This window comes from Meles meles, chromosome 14, assembly GCF_922984935.1.
Source record: "Meles meles chromosome 14, mMelMel3.1 paternal haplotype, whole genome shotgun sequence".
Classification (NCBI taxonomy): Eukaryota; Metazoa; Chordata; class Mammalia; order Carnivora; family Mustelidae; genus Meles; species Meles meles.
The window spans coordinates 48500381-48526891 of NC_060079.1; the positions used below are offsets into that span (position 1 = coordinate 48500381).

At 34.4% G+C, this 26511-nt stretch overlaps 1 protein-coding gene across 1 annotated transcript in view; it reads right to left on the reverse strand.

The window, feature by feature from the left end:
* Positions 1-26511, reverse strand: part of KLHL1 (kelch like family member 1) — a 393822-nt gene that overhangs the window by 42118 nt on the left and 325193 nt on the right. Inside the window, exon 8 of the mRNA XM_045978113.1 lies at positions 5217-5379. Within this exon, the coding sequence (XP_045834069.1) occupies positions 5217-5379 (163 nt within the window). The remainder of the gene's footprint in view (positions 1-5216; positions 5380-26511) is intronic.

A 26511-nucleotide genomic window follows, 5' to 3' on the forward strand; every position in this document is an offset into this window, starting at 1 on the left:
CCTTGGGATCATGACCGGAGACAAAGGCAGACTCAACCCATCGAGCCACCCAGGTGACTCAGGAACCAATTTCTTACTTTTCTACAACAAATGGTGTCATAAAGAATCTAAACTTAAGACGGCTGTTCACTGCCTTTTATTTGCTTAATTGGGAGAATTATTCAAAACAATCTTTAGAGAGGCAACAGTCAGGTTAGCATGACACATTAGTGAGATGTGAAAGCAAATAAGAGGAAAAAATCATGTCAGTAGAGATGAGAAAAAGATAAACAACTGTCAGAAGGTGATGTTGAAACAATTTTCTGCTATGGGTCTGAACGTGAAAGGAACGTGAAAGGTCACTTTCTAGTAATTATGTTTCTCTCTGAGTAAAACAGGAAAAGCAACTAGACATTAATAGATAGTCATCAAACCACAGAATTTTGAGGTCATTAAATCACACCCAAGAGAAAAAAAAAAGATACTCAAAAGAGAGCTATACTATTTTGATTTTAAAGGAGAAAGACTGTTTGAAACTTAAATCATTTAAAACGTTTTTGTAATATAGGCTTAAATTTGGAAAAAAATGTACTCAATTAAAATGTGACAATTTCAAGAATAAAAACTAAGATTAAATGCTATCCCACTGTGATATTTGTTATGAAGAATGGTATTAGAGTAAAAGAGGATTTCTTAAGATATTACATAACCTGCTGACCAAAAAATACAAGGACAAGAAAAGCAATCCAAATAATGAATTCCGTGGATAGCCAATTTAAAAGCCAACTTGAAGGGTGCATTAGAAAAAAGTGGAAAGATAATTTAGTTATAATGACATGTGAAAATGTGTATACAACTGTCCATTAAATATTTGACTTGGTAGATTTTTATCCCACCCTTTTCTGATTGAGTGTGGAGAAGATTTGTAACAAAATACACATATATTAAGATATTTCAAAGTAAAGTATTAGGGAAAGTTCACAAAGCTATAATGTAAGGTCATTACTAGAGATCTAGAATAAGATAAGCGATGTATTAAAACTTTAATAGAGAGAGGTGCATGTATGTTACAGAATACATAACAGAATGATGCAGCAAATGGACAAGATAATGAAAGAGTAGATATTTGTCATCCCTGTTGAACAGATTTGCTCTATCAATGAGATATACATTTTCTAAAGAATGCAAGGAATGAATCCATTAGCATCAAATATAAGTGGTAAGGAAAAGTCACTAATAGACAAATGGACTGTTTCTTATAAATAAATATCAGGAAAAGCAAAAAGGCAAAAAAGGCCTATACTTTCTTGCACAGGAATTATGAACATTAACATCCAAGAGAAATACTCATTTTATAATGGTAAGTTTTACTATTCTTGAATAGCCTTGCTTGCAAGAAAGTTTTTTTTAAAAATATACTTGGGGCACCTGGGTGGCTCAGTGGGTTAAAGCCTCTGCCTTCAGCTCAGGTCATGATCCCAGGGTCCTGGGATGGAGCCCTGCATCAGGCTCTCTGATCAGAGGGAAGCCTGCTTCCCCCTATCTCTCTCTGCCTGCCTCTCTGCCTACTTGTGATCTCTGTCTGTCAAATAAATAAATAAAAATCTTTAAATATATATATATATATATATATATATATATACTTAATGTTGAATAATGTGAAATTTTTCTATTTCCAAAATAAGTGCTTTATAAGTAAAAATATTGTAAAGCTTAAAGAAAAAAAAATCCTTTTAAAAGAAAAGGTAAATATAGGAGAAAATGATATTAATAATACATATTCTCTATTGAGTAAAATGACAATATTAACACAAATGAAAAATATCTCCCATGATTGCTATTAAAAGGTGTAACAGAAATATATATATATATATATATTTTTTTTTTTTGTAACAGAATTTTTAAGAATCTATTGAGAGGAGTGGGAAATGGGATGTATCTAATTCACATAGAAACAATTGTAAGAAATTTCCTTTAGATAATTTTCAAATGGGATGAGATGGAAGGTAGGAGCTAAGCTTCAATTTCCTCTTCTGACAAATTTCCATATAACTAGGAAGCTATTGAAGGAGCACCTCTAACCACTTTTTACATAGCACTCCACCACTGTGCATTGAAAAGATGCATATAATTTTAACTATTTTCACTCTCCTACACAATGGTTTTCCAAAGCATCACTGATAGTAGGACTCTGGATTTTTCTTAACTGTACCCAAAAAGAATCCAAAAGGAATGTGTATTGATATCATTTGATACTGAAGACAGTACTAGTAGAGAGTTAGAAAGCTTGATACATATAACAATGCTACAGAAATGTAGCTTACCAGAAAAAAAGAAAGAAACTGAATTGACAGGTAGCAATTTGCTTTGCCTTTCCATGATTCTGCTCCATCTTTCTTTTCTCATCTAATATGAAACATTAGTGGCTATGAATATTAATGAAACTTCAAACAAAATATTTGAGAGTAGGATTTGGGGAAAAATTAAACATACTGACCATGAGAGAAATTAAGACTTAATGGCCTGTCACAGGACAAATCACAAGGAGTACATAGAAAACAAAACAAAGAACAACAGAGCACAGGTAAGAAGAGTCTTTTTATAACATAAGAACATCTTACTATTTAAGCAATTGATACTTTTTAAAAAAATGTGTATTTTATGACTTGTGATTTCTAGGAAAAATAAGTAAATTGTGTTCCAAAAACAATTAAAGAAAATATGCACTTCGTGATATGAGTTTTTAAAGATAAGATGATAAGACAGCACACTCAATTGAAGTAAGACGGATATTTAGTAAATAGGAAAGAAAGGTGTCAGGGTTATCAGATAAGGAAATTTAAAATACAAAAAATTTAAGTCTGCATTGGATATAAAAAGTCCATAAACAAAATGGCAATGATTGAATTTGCGATATAAGAAAAAAAAAATATCCCAGGTTAAGTGGAAAAGAAATAAAATTACTAAGGAGAAAAGGAATTTATGGTTATGGAACACACACAGCATCACCAACATGAATGCAAACTAATGGGAAAGGGAACAATTTTTTAAAAAATTCTCAATACATAAAAACTTTCCTAAGTAAAGGAAAGACCTAGTTGAGTTTGTTAAAATGAATCTCCAAGTATTAAGTTAAAGAAAAGTAGCCATCAGATTGTACCCTGGTAAGCATTTTCTTGAATTTCTTTATTTTTTTAAAGCATACATTTCAAAAAGCATACATTTTGAAATGTTTTAAAATATTTTATTTATTTGACAGATTGAGAGAGAAAGAGAATACAAGCAGGGAGAGTGGCAGGCAGAGGGAGAGGGAGAAGCAGGCCCCCCACTGAGCAGGGAACCTGATGTGGGGCTGGATCCCAGGATCCTGGGATCATGACCTGAGTTGAAGGCAGGTGCTTGCTTAATCGACTGAACCACCCAGGTGACCATCATTTTGAATTTCAAAATGTATGTTTCAGTTATTAAGCCGTCCTCACATTCTTTCACATCATCTCTTCTATACTGTACTTTTTGAAGTTGGGCCTGCAATTCTGCAAACCATTTTTCTGATTTGCCACCTGGTTCCATTTTTGGCAGTAATGCATGCAAGAAAGAAATGAAAAGACTAGGGGCTAGGTCTCCCTTAGGAGAAGGGTCTTGCTCCTTTTTGTTTTTTTCATGTTCCTATGAGTATCACCCCACCCTTTCTTTTTGTATCCACTTCGCGGTTTTTTTTTTTTTTTTTTTAAAGATTTTATTTATTTATTTGACAGAGAGAGATCACAAGTAGATAGAGAGGCAGGCAGAGAGAGAGAGAGAAGCAGGCTCCCCGCTGAGCAGAGAGCCCGATGCGGGGCTCAATCCCAGGACCCTGAGATCATGACCCGAGCCGAAGGCAGTGACTTAACCCACTGAGCCACCCAGGCGCCCCCACTTGGCGGTTTTTAATATTTACAAAAATAAACCTTATTGAAACCACTCAGTTGGCATTGAGATCATCCATTTGGCAGTTTTTCTTTGTCTGAGATACTGTTCCTACTAATCCTACATCATAAATGTATCAACTAAAGGAAATAACTCCAACCCCAAGTACTGAGGAACAAAAAAAGAATAGATTATAATAATTAAGATTTTGAAGTTTGGAGGAGGAACTTATGTTGTTGAAGCCCATACATTTGCTACTGGGTTACTGTCTGTGACATGAAAGAGGGACCCTTACACTGGGACTCTGAGGTCTCGGGAGAAGGGGCCAGTGTGCTGGTGCTGATGGTTCTGAGAGGTCTCAATAAAACTGCCAAAATGGATGGTTTCAATGCCTAATGCAAATTCAAAGGGACTGAGGAGGTAGAACTTGCAGTATTTGAGGCTGAAGCAAAGAGGAAAGAAAAAAGTAGAGTAGGCAGGGGCAACATCCAGTGGATCTCTTTCGGTGAAGATAGGCTCTCTATTTGGTTTGCAAAGAGAAGACCTTGAAGAGAAATTACCTTTGATCTGTATTTGTAAAACAGTTGTTCTGACTGCTTTAGCAAATGGATGGTAAGAGAAAGAGAAGTAGGGAAACCAGAGTGGAAACATTGGCAGCTGTTCAGGACCCATATGTTACTAACTTTGTTTAGGGGAGGAGGTTCTCATGGGAGTAAGATGGAGTGTATTTTGTCATCCCTATAGGATATGAGGCAACGTCTGTTTGTCATACTGGAATAGAGACAGAACTGGCATCTAGTGGCTAGAAGCCCAGAATTCTGCTGAACATCCTGCCGTGCACAGGACAGAGCCTCACCTCCAGTAAAGGATTATCTGGCTCCAAATTTCAACAGTATTGAAATGAAAAATTCTTGATTTAGAATGATAGGAATGGAAATGGTGGAAAGTGGACACACTAGTATAATCACACAAAAAATACATACTAGGCACCAAACATTTAGAAGCATTTTGAAAGCCCCTCAGGTAATTTTACCATAAAGTATGTAAATATGCAGATCTCTAGTGGAAATAATTTTCATGAAATATATTCGATGCTGCTTTAACTGGCAATTAATGGAAAGTTTTAGTTTCTATTTTATATGGTAAGACAACCGGAAAAATATGCAGTCTTGATTCGTCAATTATCCATGAAGACTGAATTAAAGAAAAAAATAGCAATCTTAAAATATTTAGAGGTTTTTATTGTGTCAGCTTACTAAAAGTTATTTTAAAAAGGATACTTACTCAAAAAAAGGATACTTACTCAGATAAAAGAAGAAAAATCTACTCACTTGCCATTCAGTGCTGCCACACCAACTGTGCTTCGGGCAATGGACATACTGGCTACAAATGTCCATTGCTGACTCTGGGGGTCCCACCTCTCCACTGTATTCAGATAACTCCAGCCATCATGGCCTCCCACAGCATAAATAGGACCTTCAAGGACTGTTACACCTAAAACAGGAGAAATGGAAACTGAATGGATTGATCGTTTCTCAGTGAGATTTAAGATTAATAACGAAAACTGTGATGCAATTCAGAGTAAGCTCTAGCCATCACCCAAAAGCAGTGGGATAGAAACTTCTACTATTAATCATACCATTTGTTAACGTGACAAAAATTTAGAACCAAAAATTAATATGATCTAGATGCGTTATAAAAGAAAATGAATTTCCTTATTTATGTCTCTAAGAAGAAGCAAATTCTAAAAATCAGAGATGACACATCTGTGCCTCTACTTTTGAAGAGCATTTCTACACTGCAGCTTAACGTAGTTTATTACTTTAAGCAATGTTCCATTAAAGCAATGTAATATTATCAATTTGAAATTCAGGGTAGGATTTTCTGTATTTTGGCTTCTTAGTAACTTCATGATAAAGTTAACTAAAGGTTATGATGCATTTCATATTATAAACTGAGATCACTAAACATAGGTAATTAAATTAATATCGCATCATCAATAGAAGCAGATTATACACACACACACACACACACATACACACACACATATGTATTGCTTTTCCAGTATAACCACTTCTTTACAGATGAATTTTCTTAAATGCTAACATTTGCTAAATATTTAAATATCATGTTAATATTGGCTGAAATGATTTCATTATATAGAGAGAAATTCTGATGAAATTTCCTCCCAAGTTCAAAGTCTGATTGTCAATGGCTTTGAAGAGTCTGTGATTTTACCTTACTTGCCAGCTGAAGAGTTAGACTGCCATAAATTTATGGATATTGGTAGAAAACATGAGACTCTGGGTCAGAGGGGAAAGGTAGTTCATTACTTGTACCACCTGCAATAGTATCACTTTTTTTTTTTTGTTTGCTCTTCAAGCCCTGGTTCCAATAGGGTGACCCAACGAGGATGACCAAAATGACCCTAACATCTCCCTCAGCTTGACCAAAATTTAGACAGGATTCTTCTTGCTTCTAGGGCTCTGACCTCATTTTCCTTAGAGCATTTATTTTAGAAAATGTGTAATTGTACATTATTTCTCTGTCCTTTCTAGATGGACATCTTTTTAAAATGTCTCTTACTCATGTTACAAACCAAGACTTTTTTCTCAAGGACCTGGGAATTATTTCTTTGAAATGTAAGCATCAAGAAAGATATTCAGAGCCTAACTTCAGTTGGTACCTTGCTTCAGGTTGTAAAACTTGTCATGAAGATGGAAAATTTGCCTTACCTTTGGATAAGTCCAATTAGCAAACACAGATTGCCTATGATCCCCTGTGCCTACCAGAGCTCTTAAAAAAAAAAAAACAAAAACAACAACAACAAAAAAACCAACCAAACAAAAAACTCCTGTTTTGTTTTGATGAGGTTGAGTTTAGCCTCAATTCTGGCCTCTCTTCCATGTTGCAATAGCCTTGAATAAAGTCTTCCTGGCTTGTTAAATTTGTCTAATGCATTTTTGCCTTGACAAGGGTCAGTTGGAACTTGAACATGCAGTGAATTGTATTACGAGAAAGGAAATAATTTTCAATGAGCAATAAACCTACATGCCTATTACTACAGAAGGAGACATTATCTTCACACCTTTAAGCATGCCTGCCTTTCATTTAGGAAAGAGGAACTCTGTCTATCATATTAACATCTTTTGGGCAGTTGGTGCCTTGCTTGAAAGTTGTGCAAAAATGTTAGAGACCCATGGAGAATTGTCTTTCAACACAAACCTGAAAATAAATGACCCTGTGTTCATTCATCCATTTACTCATTCTTTTGAATGTCTGTCATGTGTCAGGAATTGTTCTTAGTACAACACAGGGCCAAGAACACAGAGGTTAACAAGGGAAACAAAGTCCATTCCTGTGCTGAGTTCATATGTACTAGTCAATGAATACTTAACTAAAATGGAATAAGTACATTATTCACAGTAAGCAAGTCCTTCACACATATTTTATAATTTAATACAGAATACTATATTAAAATATCAAATTGCTCACATACATATATTTAACTTAGGGGTGCTATTGTACACACACCAATAAATAGATATCCATGTGAAGTATAGGGTTCTGACTTAGTGATTGACAAAAAAATCGAAGGGCATAGACTTTGGATGTTGATCTTTCTCTAGACAGCTCAAAGTAAGAGATAGGACTCAGAAAGGATGAATAAGTGTTAAATATTTGGGGGCAATTTCCAAAGGATATGTATATATCTTATGGGCTTTTTGTAGACATATGTACAATCATTCACTTGTCTCAATAATAATTAATTATATCAAGATAAACTTTAAACATCAATAAAGTTTTTAAAGATATATCCATCAGAAAGGGCCAGGTCATCATCACAAATCTAATGAATTTGGATTTTATTCTAAGGACAAAGGGAAATCACTGAAGTGTTTATCCGTGAGGTATATGATCACCATGATACTTATTTTGGTTGTATTCTAGGAAATGAATTGGAGTCAGTTTAGGTGGCAATAGAGAGATGATTAGGAGGAAATTGCAGTTATCCAAAAAGGAGAAGATGATGGCTTTAACTAGTAGGTTAAAGAGTAAATACAGAGAAGTAGAAATATTTGAGATTTATTATGGCTCTGGAGATTTGTTGCTAGAACATGCTAATGGATTGGATCTGAGTATATGAATAAAAAGGACAATTCATAGATAGATAAATTGATTGAAAAATTTGAGAACTATATTTTGATGATACCATGTTGAGGGGACTATCAGACATCTAAGTGGAGATTTAAAAAGGCTGCTTAATATACATGTCAAAAGTTCAACTCAGTTCAAGTATACATGTCTAACTTTTAGACATACCAGGAATGACATGGCTTTTAAAGGCATAGAATCAGATAAGGTCAGTTAAGAAAATAGTATTAAGAGAGAAGGTAACAGAGACCAGAATCTAGCCCTGAGAGGCTTCAATATCAATTAAAAGAAAAGAGGATGAAAGAGAGAAGAAATGACCAGACAGGTGGAAGGAAAGTCAGAAACTTTCAGTATCTGAAAACTAAGAGTGGAGAATATTTATAGGGAGGATGGGGTAATCATCCACTTGCATATTTCTGACCAAATGCAAATTTCTATTGGATTTGGAAAGATGGAGGTTATTGTTCACTTTCAGAATAGGTTCTGGAGTATTACAAGTTGTAATATAATCTGATAACTACTTAATGAAATAGCCTATAAAACTCATTGATCTATGACTTGTTTTTTTAACTATTTGAGATTATTTGACTTTATGAACATGTTTCAGTCCTACAGGGTAACATATATAAGATGCCACAGATTTATGAACTCTGGATGCCTTACAATGTAATTTGCATATTTTTTGCAGCTGTGATGAAGAGTAAACCAGGATAATTTCAAAATTGAGGTGATACATTCAATTTCTTCCTTATGTTTGCCAAAAATATCTTACAGATTCAGTAAAACAAGATTAATAGTGTAAAAATATTTTTCTGTGCTTTGTTCAGTAAAACTATTAAGCCTGCACTAAAAAAATTGTAATTTAATTGAAATATTTTTTGAACGACTCAAGCTTTGTAATTGCATGGTTACTTCTGATAAAGGATTTCAAAATGTCTTCTTAATGCTTTATATTACCAAATTGTACTTTTTCAAAATGCATAATTATTTACATATTTTAAGCTATAGGTATTGCACATATTATTCTCCTTAAGACTTCTGCTGTAAAATATTTATTAAAATTCTCCAATATATGGTTACTTGGGTGGCTCAATCAATTAAGCATTTAACTCTTGATTTTGTCTCAGGTCATGATCAAGGGTCTAGGATACAGCCTGGAATCTCAGTGCTCAGTGCGAAGTCTCCTTGTCCTTCTCCTTCTGCCCCTTGCCCCATTCAAAATCACTCTCTCTCTCTCTCTAAAAATAAATAAACGAGTATTTTAAGAATAAAATAAAAGCAAAATTTAATTTTACTCACATAATTTATCTCAAAATATTTATTTTACTATTTCTATATCAATACAACCAGACGCTTAATTTGTTCTCCTGAAAAAGAAATTATTACTCTTCTCTACACCTATTAATATCATCCATTTAAAATATTGTTAAATTTATCCAAAGCTCTAAACTTTTCCAAATTAAAGACATCACATTTTAATTAAAAATTGTGATAACATAAAGCCAGTTCTTAATATTGCTTTATTGTTGCATTTTTACCATTCATTACATACCTGGAAAAGCATTCGCTTGTTAAAGATGAGATTTCCTTTTGTCTATGTAGAGAATATTTATTTTAAGTGAATAGTAATACATTTAAATTTCTTTTGATGTAATAATTGTGTCAAATAAATTACTAAAATATTACTAATTATTATTTATTTTAATCTTTTCTAAACTGTTTTTAAAAATCACCATCAAGGATGTAGTATCACCTAGTAAATACTTATAACTAACGATTAGGGTGATTTAATTCTAGTATTATCAAATAGTTTTACTTCAGAAACAATGAATCCTTTAATAATAGTTCATTTAGGGATTTTTGTTCTGTGCAAAAAATTAAATGAAAACAACATACATAACTGGAAATGGAGAAATAGAGAAATAAAATTATAAATATTTTATATACATTACAAAAATTTCCCAGTGATATTAAATATAAATGCAAATATATATGTACGTATATGTGTGCTATATGTATGTGTGTGTATATATATAGTTTTGTGAGAATTTACCCAATATTACATATGCATATAATATAATATAAAGTATATACAAATGCTTTCTTATATAATTATGATGTAAAATACTAACAGGCTAATAGATATATGATTTTTAAATGTTGATCATAGGCAGGACAAAATGGACTATGTTGCATAGGGATATTTTTCATGCAATCCTACGAAATCACATAGGCTTAAGATACATTTTAATTTTTCCTTGATCTGCCAAGAAAACACACTTTGTCCTGGTGTATTGTATCCATTCTTTCCTTAACTGAGACTGTGATTGTCAGTCTTGGCCGCCCATTGAAATCATCTGGGAACCTTTGAAAAAATACTAATGTCTGAATTAGAGAGATTCTTATATGATTGGGCTGAGAGGATGCCTAACCACAGAGACATTTCAAAATTTTGTAGGGTGAGAACTTGACTGAATCCTCAGTTAAGATGGATAATGACTGTCACAGTATAAGATGACATTAGAACCAGAACCATTAGGCAGAAGGTCTCCAACCAGTAATCTGCCTACCTTACAAGTTGCTAGCATCTTTCATTCATGTTGTGTGGTGTGCGTGTGTGTTGGGGGTGAGGGGGTCATACAGGATCAAGGTTGTCATGGAAGTTTAGTAGTCGGCCAACATCCAATTTTACTATTATACTATTTTCATTTCTTGGATTCTTTCATCATTCATCCATTTTTCCAATATTTATGGTATAACTCCTACCAGTTCATTTCCTCACAGAGTGCACAGTGGTGGGGGGGAGGGGATGGGAAGGGGAGAGGTGTAAATCAATGAAGCCTGCAAACAGGTGCTACTTTAGTGCCTGTCCATAGGATGAAAGGAATGCTTCTTTTCCACAGTGAAAAAGTGATGACTGACCTAAAACCCGGTGAAATATTAGGATTCATTTGGGGGTTAAGGAATTTTAGGCAAAAGGAACATTGGTATGCAGGCGTTGGTAGTAGAAAAGAATATGTCTGAAGAGCTGCAAGAGGGCCTGTGTAGCAAGAAAACTGGAGAGTTAAGGGACAGGCAATGTGGTGTACTGTAAGCCTGAAGAGTTAAAGTACCACACAATGTGGGGCCTTATGCACCAATAAGAATCCTTTTTTTTTTTTTTATCCTAAGAGCAATGTGAAACTACTGAATTTTTTAAAGCAGAGACGTGATGAAACTGCAATTATGTTTCAAAAAATTCCCTGTGAGATATGGTGTGGAAAAATGAGCATGGATGAGTCCACAATAGTGTATGTGACAGATGAGAGTCTTAAACTGATGTGGTAGGAGTTAATAGAAGAAAAAATAAGGGGTGCCTGGATGGCTCAGTGGGTTGAAGCCTCTGCCTTCGGCTCAGGTCATGATCCCGGGCTCCTGGGATAGAACCCCATGTCGGGCTCTCTGCTCTGCAGGGAGCCTGCTTCCTCCTCTCTCTCTCTGCCTGCCTCTCTGCCTACTTGTGATCTCTGTCTATAAAATAAATAAATAAAATCTTTAAAAAAAAATAAAAAATGAAAGACTCAGGAAATATTTTCAAATAAAGATGTATTGATTGGATCCTTTTCTTAATATCACTTCTTCATCCATTCCATCAACACATTCATGCTGTCTGTTCGGGGTGGGGGAGAAAGAAAGAAAGAAAAATAAAAAGAAAATAAAGAAAAGAAATGAAATGAAAATACATCCAGGCCATTGATTTAGAAATGTTACTTAGCCTCTCGTACCTCAGTTTCCTGATTTGTACAATGTGATGGTACATCACATCACATTGGTATGTGATGGTACCTAACTCGCAGGGTTGCTTCAAGGACTAAATGGAATAATACATGCAAAGCACTTAGAAAAGTATATGGCAAATATTTAGCCTTATGTAAGTATTCAGTGTGATGAAGATTATTGTAGCAATGTATCAAGACCCTAAGTCTTCTCATCAAATTTTAGTCTATAATATCACGGTAGGGATATGGAAAAGACTTATGAAGAAATCAATTAAAGATTTAAATACACTCCACTATCCTGTCTTGTTTCCATTACTGAAAGCTCCATCTATGTTTGTTTCCTTGTAGGCCTTTTAAAATACTTGATTGAAAACCTTTCACAAAAAGTGCCCTCTCTAAATATTTTGCTCAATGAATATATGTTTATTCTTATGAAAATCATTGGGATGATTTCATGTAATACTTAGTTATTGTCTAAAGTAGGAATGTCATACACATCCAAAAATAGGCAATCACAATAGATTTTGAAGTGCTATCCGTCTAAATGCCAACTTCCCTTGTAGTGAGGCACTGTTGGCTTTTAAGGCAAAAATTACAATTGAGGTAATACAGAAAAGTGTCATAGAGGCAGTGGGCTGTAATTGGGTGATTAGAGAAGATATCACAGATGAGGCAAGTGAGCTGTGGTTTAAAGGTTGGCTATAATTTTCACAAACACAGATGCAAGACATTGTAAGAGAAGGGAGTTACTTGAGCATAACACAGACGTAAAAAGCAGGCTCTGAATGGCAACTTTAATCAGTTGTTAAGCCAACCATAAAAGTGTGCCCACCTATAATTGACGATTGACTGCATCCACAGAGGCCACACTTCTTTCCAACCACTCCCAGACAGTGATTGTGCATGGTGAAGGTGCTAACATGGGCCCATTCCCGCAATACATGGGGCTGTCTGTATTAAAGATTTGCCTGTGGGAGTCCCTCTGGGGCTGGCCAAACTGTTTTTGGAATAGGGTTGCAGTCTGAGGCTTTTTCTACCCAATCCCAATACTCCTTCCTCCCCTTTTTCCTTCACAGAAGATAGGTCAAGCATGATGGTCTGAAATTTGTTTCACCCTCTGGATTTTTCAAGGCTATTTTCTCCAATAAACTTCTTGAACAGCCAACCCCATGCATTATTGACATCTTTTGCTTAGTGAACCCAAACTAATACTGTTGTTAAAAGAAAAAGGTTGTAGATAGAGTTGAAAAAAATGTCGGGTGGGGGGAAAGCAAGATATAGAAGGCAGTTTAAAAAGTATTGATTTTATGTGAGACTCTGAGGAGGGCTTTTATACAGAAGAGTGACATTATTAGAATTGTATTCTAGTTAGATTACTCTAACCCCAGTTTTTAGATCATTGTAGGGACTATGTGCAGAGACAAGTGATAATGCCATTAAAAAAATCTTTCCCACTATCTAGATAAAGGTAAGGAAGATGCCAATGTGTAAATATGACCATTGATACAAAACCAAAGAGATGGGACACATTCATGGAGGAAGTATTTAAAGATCCAGATGTAGATTTTATTGGTCAGTGTGGCAGACAAATCAAGAGCCATCCATTCGGCAAATAAGAATATTTGTTGAAATTTTTCACAACAGAAACTGAGAATTTAAGATATCCTATCCGACTACTGACAAAGATATCATAAATTCAGTTGGTGATGTTAATATCTGAGCAATTGTTGGACTCAAATATTGCTCTCGACTGTATCACAGCCAGGGTCTACCGAAACACACACAATACACTTTATTGTGTATGACAATATCAGCATCTTGAGGTTTCAAGCTTACTCTCCCTAATGACGTAGAAATACTAAACAATAAATGTTCCCGGATGATACCCTTTAGCTGCTCTCCTTTAACGAATGATAGGATGATTAAAAAATAAATGAGACTCGATGTAATTTTCAGGACAACCAGTTTCTCCCAGGGTGCTTGTAACTATTCTCAAAGATATACAATTACACAGAGGATGTTAGTAATGAACATAAAAACAAATATGTGTAATCCAAATTACATAAAATGCCAATATACTTCTTTCCTCATTTGTTTATAATTTGACAAGGGACAGGGACATACCCAGGCTTAATATACAGGCTTAACCTAACACTTGCTTGGTTATGTGTTAACACCTAACACATATTTAAAGTTCAAAACATTTTGGCAAATGAACAAATTCACGAATTTGGTGTACTATGAAAATTTCCACTGTTGTCTAGTTTCTGAATGTTAATGTCTTGCATTCCCAAATGGATTGTAAACTCTGAAACAACAGGGTCTGTGTTTTATACATGTACTCCCCAGAGCACCTAATATAACACTGCCAGTGTGCACCAGCAGCCTCTCATATTGCAGTCTTGTCTTCTTCACAGTGCCCCCTGAAAAATCATGCTAACACAAACATGCTCAGGCACTTTCTTGCTAATACACTTGTCTTATAGACTCTGCTGTTGCACAGTGACTCTCCATAACCCGGCCTCATTCCACCAGTCCAGGCTTAATTTCATTGCATTTTCAAATCCCTTATCATTTGATGTATTATCATTACCCATATGTTTCCTGAACTTTAACATTCTGTACCTCACCTCGTTGGATGAAATTCTGTTCCTTTCAGATCTAATGCAAATAGGAAGCGTTCTGTAAGATTTCCCATGTTTTTAGTAAGATTCTGTCCCTCCTTTGCCCATGATTCTGCTAAACTTTATTTAAATCCTCGTACTGAGACACCATATGTATACTAAATATCTTATAAATACATAGTATCCAGATTACTTATGAAGTACCATTATATGCATTTCCTATTTTAATTATATTCTGCTATTATATACTTAAAATATGATGGATACCAATTAGTAAAGATGTTCCTTTAACATAATTGTAATACTTTTCTATATTTGTATTGATTTGAAGAGTAATGTAAAAGAACAGCACTGTAGAAGTAATTAATTTCCTAAATCATTTCATGCAGTTCTTTCATTGGGATTATCTTGTCTCACTTTTATGTATAGTCTATTGATTATACCTTATTGATTATATTTCAATAACTGCTAAATTAAATAAAGTTGGGGAAATGACTCTGCTTTCATGTTAAATGACAATGAAGCATGTTGGTAGAAGAAAGATCATACATTTTGAAGGTTGTTTGTATTAAGCTTAATCATTTATTAGCTCTGTGATTTTGTGAAAATCCTTTAACCTCTTTGATTCTCACTTTGTTAATCTTTAAATTAGGGATATGAGCTCTTCTCTTTGGATTGTTCTAAGCAATAATTTACATTTTATTGTAAATCTCATAATATATATGGCAAACATTTCAGAGCTGAGTTAATATTTTTGTATTTTGTACCTGTGCTTTAAATGTTGAAGTCTACTGTCAAAGTGATATTCCTGGTAGAGAATATCAATGCTCAGGGGATTCTAGGTATAGTATGGAAGTATAAAAAACAAATCAAGGCGAACTATTTCACCAATGCTAGTCTAAATATATTTGCATCTAAGTCAAGCCTTATTTGGAAGTTAATTTTGTAAAGGGAAATGTTTTTGGACTATGGTTACTTAACAAAATTCTTTTTTTTAATTCCAACTCTAAGTTTTTGCTTCTGGGAGGTAAATAGGTGAGGAGATGCTCAGGCTACTGGGTAGAAGTAAGGCTGTAAGATTGTTGGGCTTCCACAATGTGAGCTGGATAAGTTTCTGGGAGACACACTAGAGTCCACTGGTAAGAATCATCAAAGAGCAAACCCAGCAAAAAAGTTGGCATCATAGACATTGATCCCTAAAGAGAAGGCTTATTTTTATTCATTATTTTAAGTGGCTTTTTGGATTTCCTTGACTTTGGCTTCCTAAGAAGCCAAAAATGTGTAGAACCCTTCTGAGGTTGGGACAGTATGAAGACTGCAGAACAGGGACCCTCTGCCTGTCCAGAAGCCATAACAGAGTACTGATGGTTTCACTGCTTCTTCACAACAGACCCCATGAGGTTTGAGTGCAAATTGCCTTTCTCACCGTCTGTAAGAATTCCATCAATTAGGGCACTCCAGTCACCTAAACCTGAGACACAATGAACTTATAAACAGTAGTTCTTAGATTAATCAAGGAAAAGTTAAAATATATATATAAATATATATTTAAAAGATACATAATATATTGAAATTATAATTATATATTAATATATATTTATATATAATATATATTTTCTATCTATCTATCTACATATATATTTGCATGAGCTCTACCTAGAAGGGTTGTGGTTAAAATTTGCTTGAGTTGGGGCCCAGCATCCATAATTTAAAAGCTGCCAAGATAATTTGAATATGTAGCCAACACTGAGAATTGTTGCCACAGGGAAAAAAGACATCAACTTTGGCCCAACTGTCAGAGAGGAAAACTAGAATAATCTATAAACCTTCTCATCTAAGTAGCATTGCAGAAGAACTGCCAATTTGTTTAAAAGAAAGGAAATTCTAAGAGAATTCATTTGCAACCACGAAAGAAAATTAATGGTGATTTCTAAACCTGAGGGTTTTGAAGGGTCAGGGGTGGGAGGTTGGGGCAACTTGAGGGTTTTGAAGGGTCAGGGGTGGGAGGTTGGGGTGACAGGTGGTGGGTAATGGGGAGGGCACGTTTTGCATGGAGCACTGGGTGTTGTGCAAAATGAATACTGTTACGCTGAAAAAATAAATAAAATGGAAAAAAAATAAAATAAAAAAGTGTTTTAAAATATATATGCTATATATATATGTATGTATATAATATATATATTTAAAATATACTATTTTCTATTAAACAGTTATGAAAATATATTTGGACAGAATGATATTGAGATCCAAATGAGTGGCCTTGAGAAATAATGAAGAAGAAATAGCTTAAGGCATAGAACAAAGATATAAATAAATGGGGACCTGAAACAAAATAGACTAGAAAAAAAATTCCAGGAGGATAAATATGTGAATAATAGCAGTTCCTGGAAATAAAAGGGGACATGTAAGTGTTATAATTTTGCATATGCTCGAAGAAAAATTTTCAGAACTGAAGAAAAATCTTGATATATAGATTGAAACATCCTTGAGTTCCAGATAGGATTAATGAGAAAACAAAAACTCACACTTGGACATATATTTGTCAAATTCCTGAGCTTCTAATATTTTATTTTGTTGGAGTTGGGGGAGGAATTAGAGGAGTAGTAGAGTATTTTATTTAGAAAAATTGTCTTGCTAAAAAATATTTGATCTAAAATATGGGAGTCAAATACTTCTGATTAAAAGAGCATTTAATAATACATTAAAACCCCCAATTAACAAGAGTAGAGAATGAAATAAATAGCATCTTCTAAATCAATGGAAATACAGGAAGGGTAAGAGGAAACATAATAAGACAAGAAGAAGAAGGAGGAGGCTGAGAGGGGGAGGAGGGGAAGGAGAAGGAAGGTCAGTCTTAGCCTTGATCTTAGCCTCGATACCAACCATGAAAGAACTTGTTTTTTGAAATAAAATACAATTATGAAATAAAATTAAATTTTGAAATAAAAAAGATTTTCAGATTAGGCTAACAAAAATCAGTCACATGATATTTCCAATAAGCACATATATAAAGTGATGAAAATGGAAAACAAATTGATTAGTAAAAAAATAATAAAAAAAGAAAGAATGGGCAACTGTGAACAAAAATTTGTATTAACATTAATTTCACACAAGGATACATGGGGACATATGATATGGCTAAATTTATATACAACTTACACAGAATTGATTGTAAAGTTCCCACAAGAAAAACCCTTTTGGATCAAAAGACATAGCTAAATTCATAATGTAAAATCTATTAGTATTGACAGAAATGATAAAAATACAATTACAGTGTGAGATTTAAATATATATCTCTTAGTCTTAGAAGAATATAGTAAAAAATGCAACAATGTTTGAAGAATTGAACAATAGATTAACTTGGTCTAGTTGATTAGTATAAAGCATAGCTTATTTAAGTGGAAAATATACAACTTTCAGAGATAAAAAGTAAAATTTAATATATTTTCAAATTAAAAAGCAAAACAAACAGATTCCACTAGGGGGATACCATTAATAAAAAGAAAATAGTTGGAATTAATGAAAGAGAAAACAAACCAACGTTATGTATTATAGTTAGGCTCCAATGCTTTATCTTTGATCAGATTGCTCAAATATTTTGATATTTGTATATCTGATTTTAATAACTGGGATAGCAAAAATTACCTAGATTAGGCATGAGGAAGAAGACATTATCACAGATGCATTCATAACCCCCAATAGGATTGATATTTGGAGATGAAGACTTTGGGAGATGATCAGAGTAAGATGCTGTCATGAGGGTGAAGTGGTTACGATGAGACTGGTGACTTTCAAGAGAAAGGAGAGAAGAGCTGTCTCTAAGTCACGGGGAGACAACAGCAAGAAGGCAGCCATCTGCAAGCCAGGAGGACGGCCCGCCGGCACTCGAACCCGACTATGCAGGCACGCTCACCTCAGACTCCCAATTTCTCAAATTGTGAGAAATACATTTCTGTTTTTCTTTTCTTTTCTTTTTTTTTTTTAAGATTTATTTATTTGTTTATTTGACAGAGATCACAAGTAGGCAGAGAAGCAGGCAGAGAGAGATGAGGAAGCAGGCTCCCTGCGGAGCAGAGAGCCCTATTCAGGGCTCAATCCCAGGACCCTGAGATCATGACCCAAGCCAAAGGCAGAGGTTTTAACCCACTGAGCCACCCAGGTGCCCCACATTTCTGTTTTTCAGGCCTTCAAGAAAATGGTATTTTGTTTTGGCAGCCTGAGCTGAGATTATATGGTGAAATTAAAGACTTAAAATTTAAATGATACACTTAGAGAAAGAGGCAGTTCTTTATGCACTGACACTTGCCCACATTAAGTGAGAAAAGAAAAGCTGCTAATCATACACTAAGTGTAAAAATCACAACTATATATATATATACACAAAATAGAATGAAAGAGTCACAAGACTTTCCCCCCATCTAAAACCCCAGAATCTTGGGCATTTTGCTTTAGCTGTTCCACCACCAAGTTTACCTTTGTCTCTTAGGGAGTTTTAAGCTGGGGCTTCAGGCCTTTTCCCTCCCTTGGACTTTGAATAGAAATTCCTTGTTGAAAAATAATCGACAGTTTACATTTATCTTGGACCTGGAGGATCTCCATCCTGTTCTTCAAAAGGAGCCTGAAGCACTTAAGCAAATCGATCCACACCTTTCCCACAAACAAGCTATCACCAAGTGATGCAGTAGTAACAATGTGAGTTTATATTAATTTTTTGAAAAATCAGCCAAACACTATTGCCATTTTGGCTATGTGCTTAAGTTGACAATTGACAACAGAAAATGTTGTTTCTCTGCTATATAACATTCATATGAAAGGGATGATGATATTATTGTCAGGTTTTTCTCTGACTTTCAGGAAAGAAACAGAAATAGAATAGGTATGCCTATATCTAGTTTTAGTTAGTTATTGCTACGTTGATTAATGACTAAATTTTTTTAAGAGGTTATTTTAGAAATGAAACCAAGTATGTTATCCATTATTTTGATTGTTTTATGTTTCAGGCTTAACCTAGAGTTATTTGTTTGAGGCAGAAACTATTCTAACTCATGTAAAATCTGGATTCTTTTCTCTTAACATGTAGATAATTTTGTGTACCAGCAGGATAGTGAGGAAAAACACGTGATACATGATTTACACTCAAATTTTACACATTTACAAATTAAAACAGTTTCAGCAACCTATCTTGCACATTTTCAAGAAATATCAATCTACACTAATGTAATTACTGTCATTAATCTTTACACTGAAGTCAATTTCACAGAATTTAATAGATTAATCATTTATATACTAACAATTTCTTTTTTTTTTAGATTTTTTTTTTTTTTAACTTGAGAGAGACAGAGAGAGAAAGCATGAGAGTGGAGTGAGAGAGAGAGGGAGAAGCAGACTCCTCGCTGAGCAGGGAGCCTGATGCAGGACTTGATCCCAGGATTCTGGGATCATGCACTCAGCTGAAAATAGAAGTTTAACCGACTGAGCCACCCAGGTGCTCCATACTAATGATTTTAATGGAGATTCGATTTATAAAATATCTTTTACATGTTCTTTCCTTTTGTTTTCTCCATAATTTAAATCTTATTCAAATCTGACATATGTTGTAGTAACTAACTGCATTTACTACCTGAGTACCTATATTCTCCAATTGACTTTTGATGCTTCCCTAAGATTGAGACTAAACTTCCAGTAGCACAGACTATTCCTGTTCAAAAGCTTCAAAGATTTTCCACTGTTGAGAAAAAAAAAAATTAAAGAGAAACTTCATCATGTGACATAACAGATTGATCAGTATCTGGCCTTCACCTTTTGTGATTGTATCTACCACCGCTTACATCCATAAGTTTTTAAATCAGTGAAACCCAATACCTGGTGTTTCATCTCTCTCTCATGTGTCTTCTCTTTCATGACATTTCCTATATTTTTATCCTATACTGCAAAAGATCTTACCCTATGGTAACATATCAGAATTCTACCCATCATTCAAATCTCTGCTCAAGTCTTCAGAGAAAAATTTTTTTCTTACCAAGCAACAAAGAATACAACCTGGTTTGATAATTTTTTTAAAAGTGAAGCTTGTATTTTTGTAGATTGTATTAAGGAAATGCAGGCTGTGTCTCCTACGAAATTTCCTTCTTTGTTAAAGTAGGTTTTGTTTTGCTTTGGATGAATTATTACACCTCAGAAAGCCCCTGCAACAATGAGTTAGGCTTAGTGGACACTCAATAAATGGGTGTGCACCAAAGGCATGGATGAAAAAGAAAGAATGAAAAAATTGATTAAGTGAACTGAAGCTCAGAATAACAAATTAATCTTCTTCATTGGTTTGAAATGCAGCATATGATGTTCCAGATTCCCTAGAAGTATGGAAAGTGTTGTGGAGTAGTTTGAAAGAAAATTAGAAGATAAAAGTACAAGAAATTTTCCTCTATGAGAAAATTATACTGATTCTTGATCATATTTAATTGTTAAGGTAGGGCATACTGTTGAATTAATATTAATTATTTAATAGATGTTCACAGAATAAATTTCCAAATTAGTAAGTAAAAGCACTACAAATAAGAAAATAGGCTCTTAAATACAGAGAACAAACTCCTGGTTGCCAAAGGGGAGATGGATTGGGGCGGGGGGGGGGACAAAATAGATAAAGGGGATTAAGAAGTATAAACTCCCAGTTATAAAACAAAAAAGACATGGAGATAAAAAATACAGCATAGAGAATATAATCAATAATACTATAATAACAGATGTGACAGATGGTGACTATATTTATTGTAGTAGTAAGTGTTGAGTAATGTATAGAATTGTCAAATCAATAGGTTCAACACCTAAAACTAATATAACATTGAATGTCAATTATACTTCAGTAAAAAAGAAATTCAGTGTCTTTTTTAATACACTGTACTTACTCTGAATAGTAAGATGAAACAATTTTAAACTGAAAAATGTTTTTCTCCATGATTTCATGGGGTAATATAACTGTTTAATTATCAGAATAAAGGAGTAATTAATTTTTGCATTGTAAACCAAAAATTAATCAAGATATCAACTTTTCCAAGTCAACATATTTTGAGTTATACTTGAATCATGGGTTTCTTTCCTGGGTTATTTTTATAGAAGTTTTTAAAAGCAAAGGATTACATAGTTTTCTTTTTTTTTTAAACTTTCTACCAGAAAAGCAGATAAAAAAAACCTGCATTAGTATCTTGGCTAAAACAAGTGTCTAAAGGTTTAAAGGAGATATTTTATCAAGTATAAGGTCAAAACTAGCATATCAGGTGATTTCCAGACATCAAACACTTCAGTGCTAAAAAACATTTTCCATCTAAGTCTTAGAGATTAATTTTTCCCACAGTTGAGCATAGTTTGTTTCTATTATACATTGACCTTCAGGTCATATAAAAGCCTCATAATTATTAGCAAGATCCTATTTATACTTTGGTTAATTATTAAGTATTTCTTGGTTTAACTGAGATATTCCTGAGTTTCTTCTAGGTTTATTGACTAAAAGGGAAAAAAAAATGTTTGAACTTCAGGCACATACAGAAACTGACCAGGTGTATGGTTCTCATCATAACAGAGAACTGACTTTTTAAAAAGTTTTTATTAATAATTTTCTGTAACCAGTGACAGTATCTTAAATTCATTTTAAAGAGTTCTTTTTTATTCAATATTTTTTCAACATTTTACTTTTTTTTTTTAAAGAAAGAGCACAAGTAGGCAGAGAGGCAGGCAGAGAGAGGAGAAAGCAGGCTCCCCGCTGAGCAGAGAGCCCAATGCGGGGCTGGATCCCAGGACCCTGAGATCATGACCCGATCCAAAGGCAGAGGCTTAACCAACTGAGCCACCCAGGCGCCCTAACATTTTACTTTCTTTAATCATATTTCTTAACCTGTTTGTATAGTAGACTACCAGTTTTGAAAAAAAAATTGCACATACATTTACATCTAAAAGTTAGATAATCGAATGTACTTTATGTTAAAAAATGTTTTGTGTATGTGTGTTTGCTTTACTTTATTTCTAATATGAGCTCTCAGTGTTTCAGGTGCTTGTGGACAGTTAAATAAAAATGAATTATGACATAGACTTATTCTAAAAGCTAAGAGACTAAATGTGTAAAAATGCATAATTAAATAATCATGGTCTACAGTCATGGGTGCTATAATGCACCCACTATATACCTGGAGCCATGAGAGAGGATAACAGCTTCGCAAAGATGAGTAAAGGAAGACTTGAACTAAGAAATGACATTAGACCAATCTGTTGAGGGATGAATAAGAATTCCTTAGTCAAGGAAGAGAGGATCAGCCTAGGTAGAGGAAACAGTTTGTGTGAAGTAGCTTTGCACAAAGTAAAGCAGGTTTTTGAGTTTCCACCTTGGTATTTCATTTAGTGAGTGTGATAAGTCTCAGGGTATGGTAGCAAAGGGTAGTAGGATTTAAAGCAGCATGAGGCAAAGGCTAAATATTGGAGAGCAGTGAATGTCATGTTAAGGAGCTTGTTCTTTCTACACAAGTGAATAAACTATCAGATTCATATTTTTTTGTTTGTTTTGGTTTTGTTTTTGGTTTGTATTTTGGGAAGTTAATGTTGGAATTAGGGAGAATTAATTGAAAGGCAGACTAAGGTAGGTATTTCTCCTACACAACAGAATGACATATGAGATCATAATCATTTTATTTATCCTAGACTAAGTTTATTTATTTATTTATTTGACAGAGAGAGAGAGAGCACATAAGCAGGTGTAGTAGCAGGTAGACGGAGAGGGAGAAGCAGGCTCCCTGATACGTAAGGAGCCTGATGCAGGACTTGATCCCGGGACCCTGGGATGAGGACCTGAGCCGGAGGCAGTCACTTAACCAACTGAGCCACCCAAGTGCCCCTAAATTTTTTATTTATATAAGTACATATGGCATAAGTAAATGTAAAGCAAGTATATAATCTTCAGGGCATTTTGGGGGAAGCTGTGATTGACTGATCTCACTGCTAGAATGTTTGGTCATCAAGACAGTGCTAATCAGTGGCACCAGATGCTTTCTGGCTCTAACCTACCTCTTCCTCTCTGCCCCATACGTCTCCACATCAGAGTTCCTGCTACTAATCAACACTGTCCGCACATTGATCTTACTCTTCTACCTCTTCTACACCGTGAAGACTCCTGTTCTGTTTGGTTATTCTAGCTTGTTCTGTGTCTCAGCTATTATTTGACATTGTGTGCTTTTAGCAACTTCCTCAGATAAGATAAAACAATTTAAAAAAAGCAGACTTTTTATCTTCTATATCTTATGACAACATTTTTAATTCATTGTCTTCAAAATTGTTTTAAGCAATAAGAATCCACTGCCTCAGTTTCCTTTTTTTCAAGTTTTATTTATTTATTTGTCAGAGAGAGATTGAGAGAGCACAAGCAGGGGAGTGGCAGGCAGAGGCAGAGGGAGAAGCAGGCCTCCCACGGAGCAGGGAGCCTGCTGATGTGGGACTTGATCCCAGGACCATGGGACCAGACTGGAGCCGAAGGCAGACACTTAACGGACTGAGCCACTGAGGCATCCCTCAATCAATTCACTTTTAATGAACCACTCACTTTACCTTTTCATCATAAATCTTTTGGGGGGGTGCAGACAGGTTTCGATGATCCCTATAACTTTCTAGATTTAAAAGCCACAGTTAGAGATGCCTTCTATAAACTTTTCCACTAACAGCCCTTGTCTATCATTGCTTGCTTACCTTGTATCGGTGATTGACCTTTGTTATTACAGATTGATGTTAGCTGCTTCTAGTCAAAACAGTTGTAAAAGTCTAAAATGAGAACCAGATATACTTTCTTTGCCAAAAGGGACCACTGGTGAAGGAATTTGGGTGCATAACTTTAGATCTCAGTGTTTCCTAAATGTTAAATTGAAGGATTATATGCTATAAAATTATTTTGAGTAGGATTCTCTTTAACAGTGATAATGCTGTGACATGTTTCTTTTATTCTTTAACCAAATGATCGCAATATGGAAACATGTGAATCAAAATGTGAAGTTACAATTTCAAGACAGCAAATTCCATTAAGCTATTTTTATGATTTGTATCCCTCTCAGTCTTGCAAAACTTATAAACAAATGTGTAAATCAGGTAAAATAACTGCATTAAGACTGGGACCCCAGGAATCCATCATTTTATTGTCCTAGATTTGGATAGTTCATAGCTGACACTAGGAAATGCTATTTTAAGAAGCAGCAGAGAAAAGTATGTTGATTTATTTACTATTCCCTATCCTGCTATACCTACACAGCTGTATTCAATTAAAAGGAAACAAATGAAAATAAACATAAGCAAAATAAACAATTGTAGAAGTTGAAAATAACTGCTCACAAGTCCCTGTAATGTCATTTCTTGTTGAATCCCTCCCCGCCCCCAAATTCTGGTTGCATACATATCATTCTATTACAAAGTCTAAGCGATTTGCCCATTGCCTGAGAGTAACTGTTTGACATGGAAGTGTTTTCTAAGCTAGAGCCTGAGCAAGACGCCTGGGTGGCTCAGTCGGTTAAGTAGCTGCCTTCGGCTCAGGTCATGGTCCCAGCGTTCTGGGATCGAGTCCCACATCCAGCTCCTTGCTCGGCAGGGAGCCTGCTTCTCCCTCTGCCTCTGCCTGCCACTGTCTGCCTGTGCTCTCTCTCTCTCTCTCTCTGACAAATAAATAAAATCTTAAAAAAAAAAAAATATCTCTTAGAGCATGGAGTTGGCTGTGAAAAGTTTTGAGTATCATTATGTCAGTAAGTCAATTGCTTCAACTCTTTGAGCTTGTTTTCCAATCTATAAAATAGTGATAATGTAGTACTTAACCTCAAGGAGCTATTGTGAGAATTAAATGGGAAATGTACTTAAAGTGCTTGGGAGGGATTTCAGCACTTAGATTTTTCTTTGTTTTTAAAAAAGTGACTTTTGGTTTAATGTGATTTTATGTACTGCTGGTCAAAAATAAGGTCAAGGTCAAATCTTTGTCTAGGAAGGAATAAAGAAATTGTCTGGGTTCACATGAGTCCAATTGCTTCTTGCACCATTTTTCTTATAATTTTCCCCCTTATTCTTCTTAATTATAAATTCTACCTATAATATTGACATTTTACACTTAGTATCTCTAATGTTTAGCAGCTATTGAGATTCAGCATCAAGTTACTGCTTGAGGATGTTGAATGATCAATATGTTTTTGTTCATACTGATTTATGGAATATGCAACTAATTTATATTTGTCATGGTTGAAAGGAAAAATAAACCTCAACATTTATTTTGATTGTGTTATCTATAATTAACATGGTCTTAATGAAATACAAATATTTAATAATAGAGATAAAATGATAGGCTGCATTTTAGGAAAAAACTAATGGGGCTATTGTTTAAATAAAAAATAAAAACCTAAAGGAAAAAAAAACCCAAATTATAGATTAAAGTGTTTGTCTTTTTATTAACAAATAGTGTTAGAATTTATACATTCAACATGAAATAATGTACTAGGAATAATTTAAAGTTTCTTTATTCATTAAAAAAATCCAGAAGTTTTAATTCCTCATTGTCTCTGTGTTAGAATATGTCAGCAACTAGAGTACAATGTGTTTCTCTCTCTCTCTCTCTTTCTCTCTCTCTCTCTCTCTTTTTTTTACTTTAGCCTCTATTGAGAGACCCATTAATTAATATCTGAATTATCCTTATGTAAAGTAGCAATTGGGAAAGTAGCTGCTCAAAGAAGAATGGTTTGTTAGCTTTTAAACCCTCTAATCAGAAGTTCAGATTCAGGTGTGGACTATTACATGACCATCATCTATTTTAATCTTATAATGATTTATTAAAATATATTTCATAGACCTTTTCTGTCCTTTGGTTAAGCTAGTAGCCTTTAAGATATGTGGGCTAAGGAGGGATATTTTATAAGCACCCTGCCCTCATATCAATAGTTTAAATGACTCAAGAATATGGTTATAAGATTATAATAGGTTGTTTAGTCACCTGGCCAAGGTCAAGGACTTTTTCAATTATAGCCAAATATAAGGATTCTATTGCCTAATTTAAACCACAATTTTAGCTGTATTTCACTATAAAATACTATCCT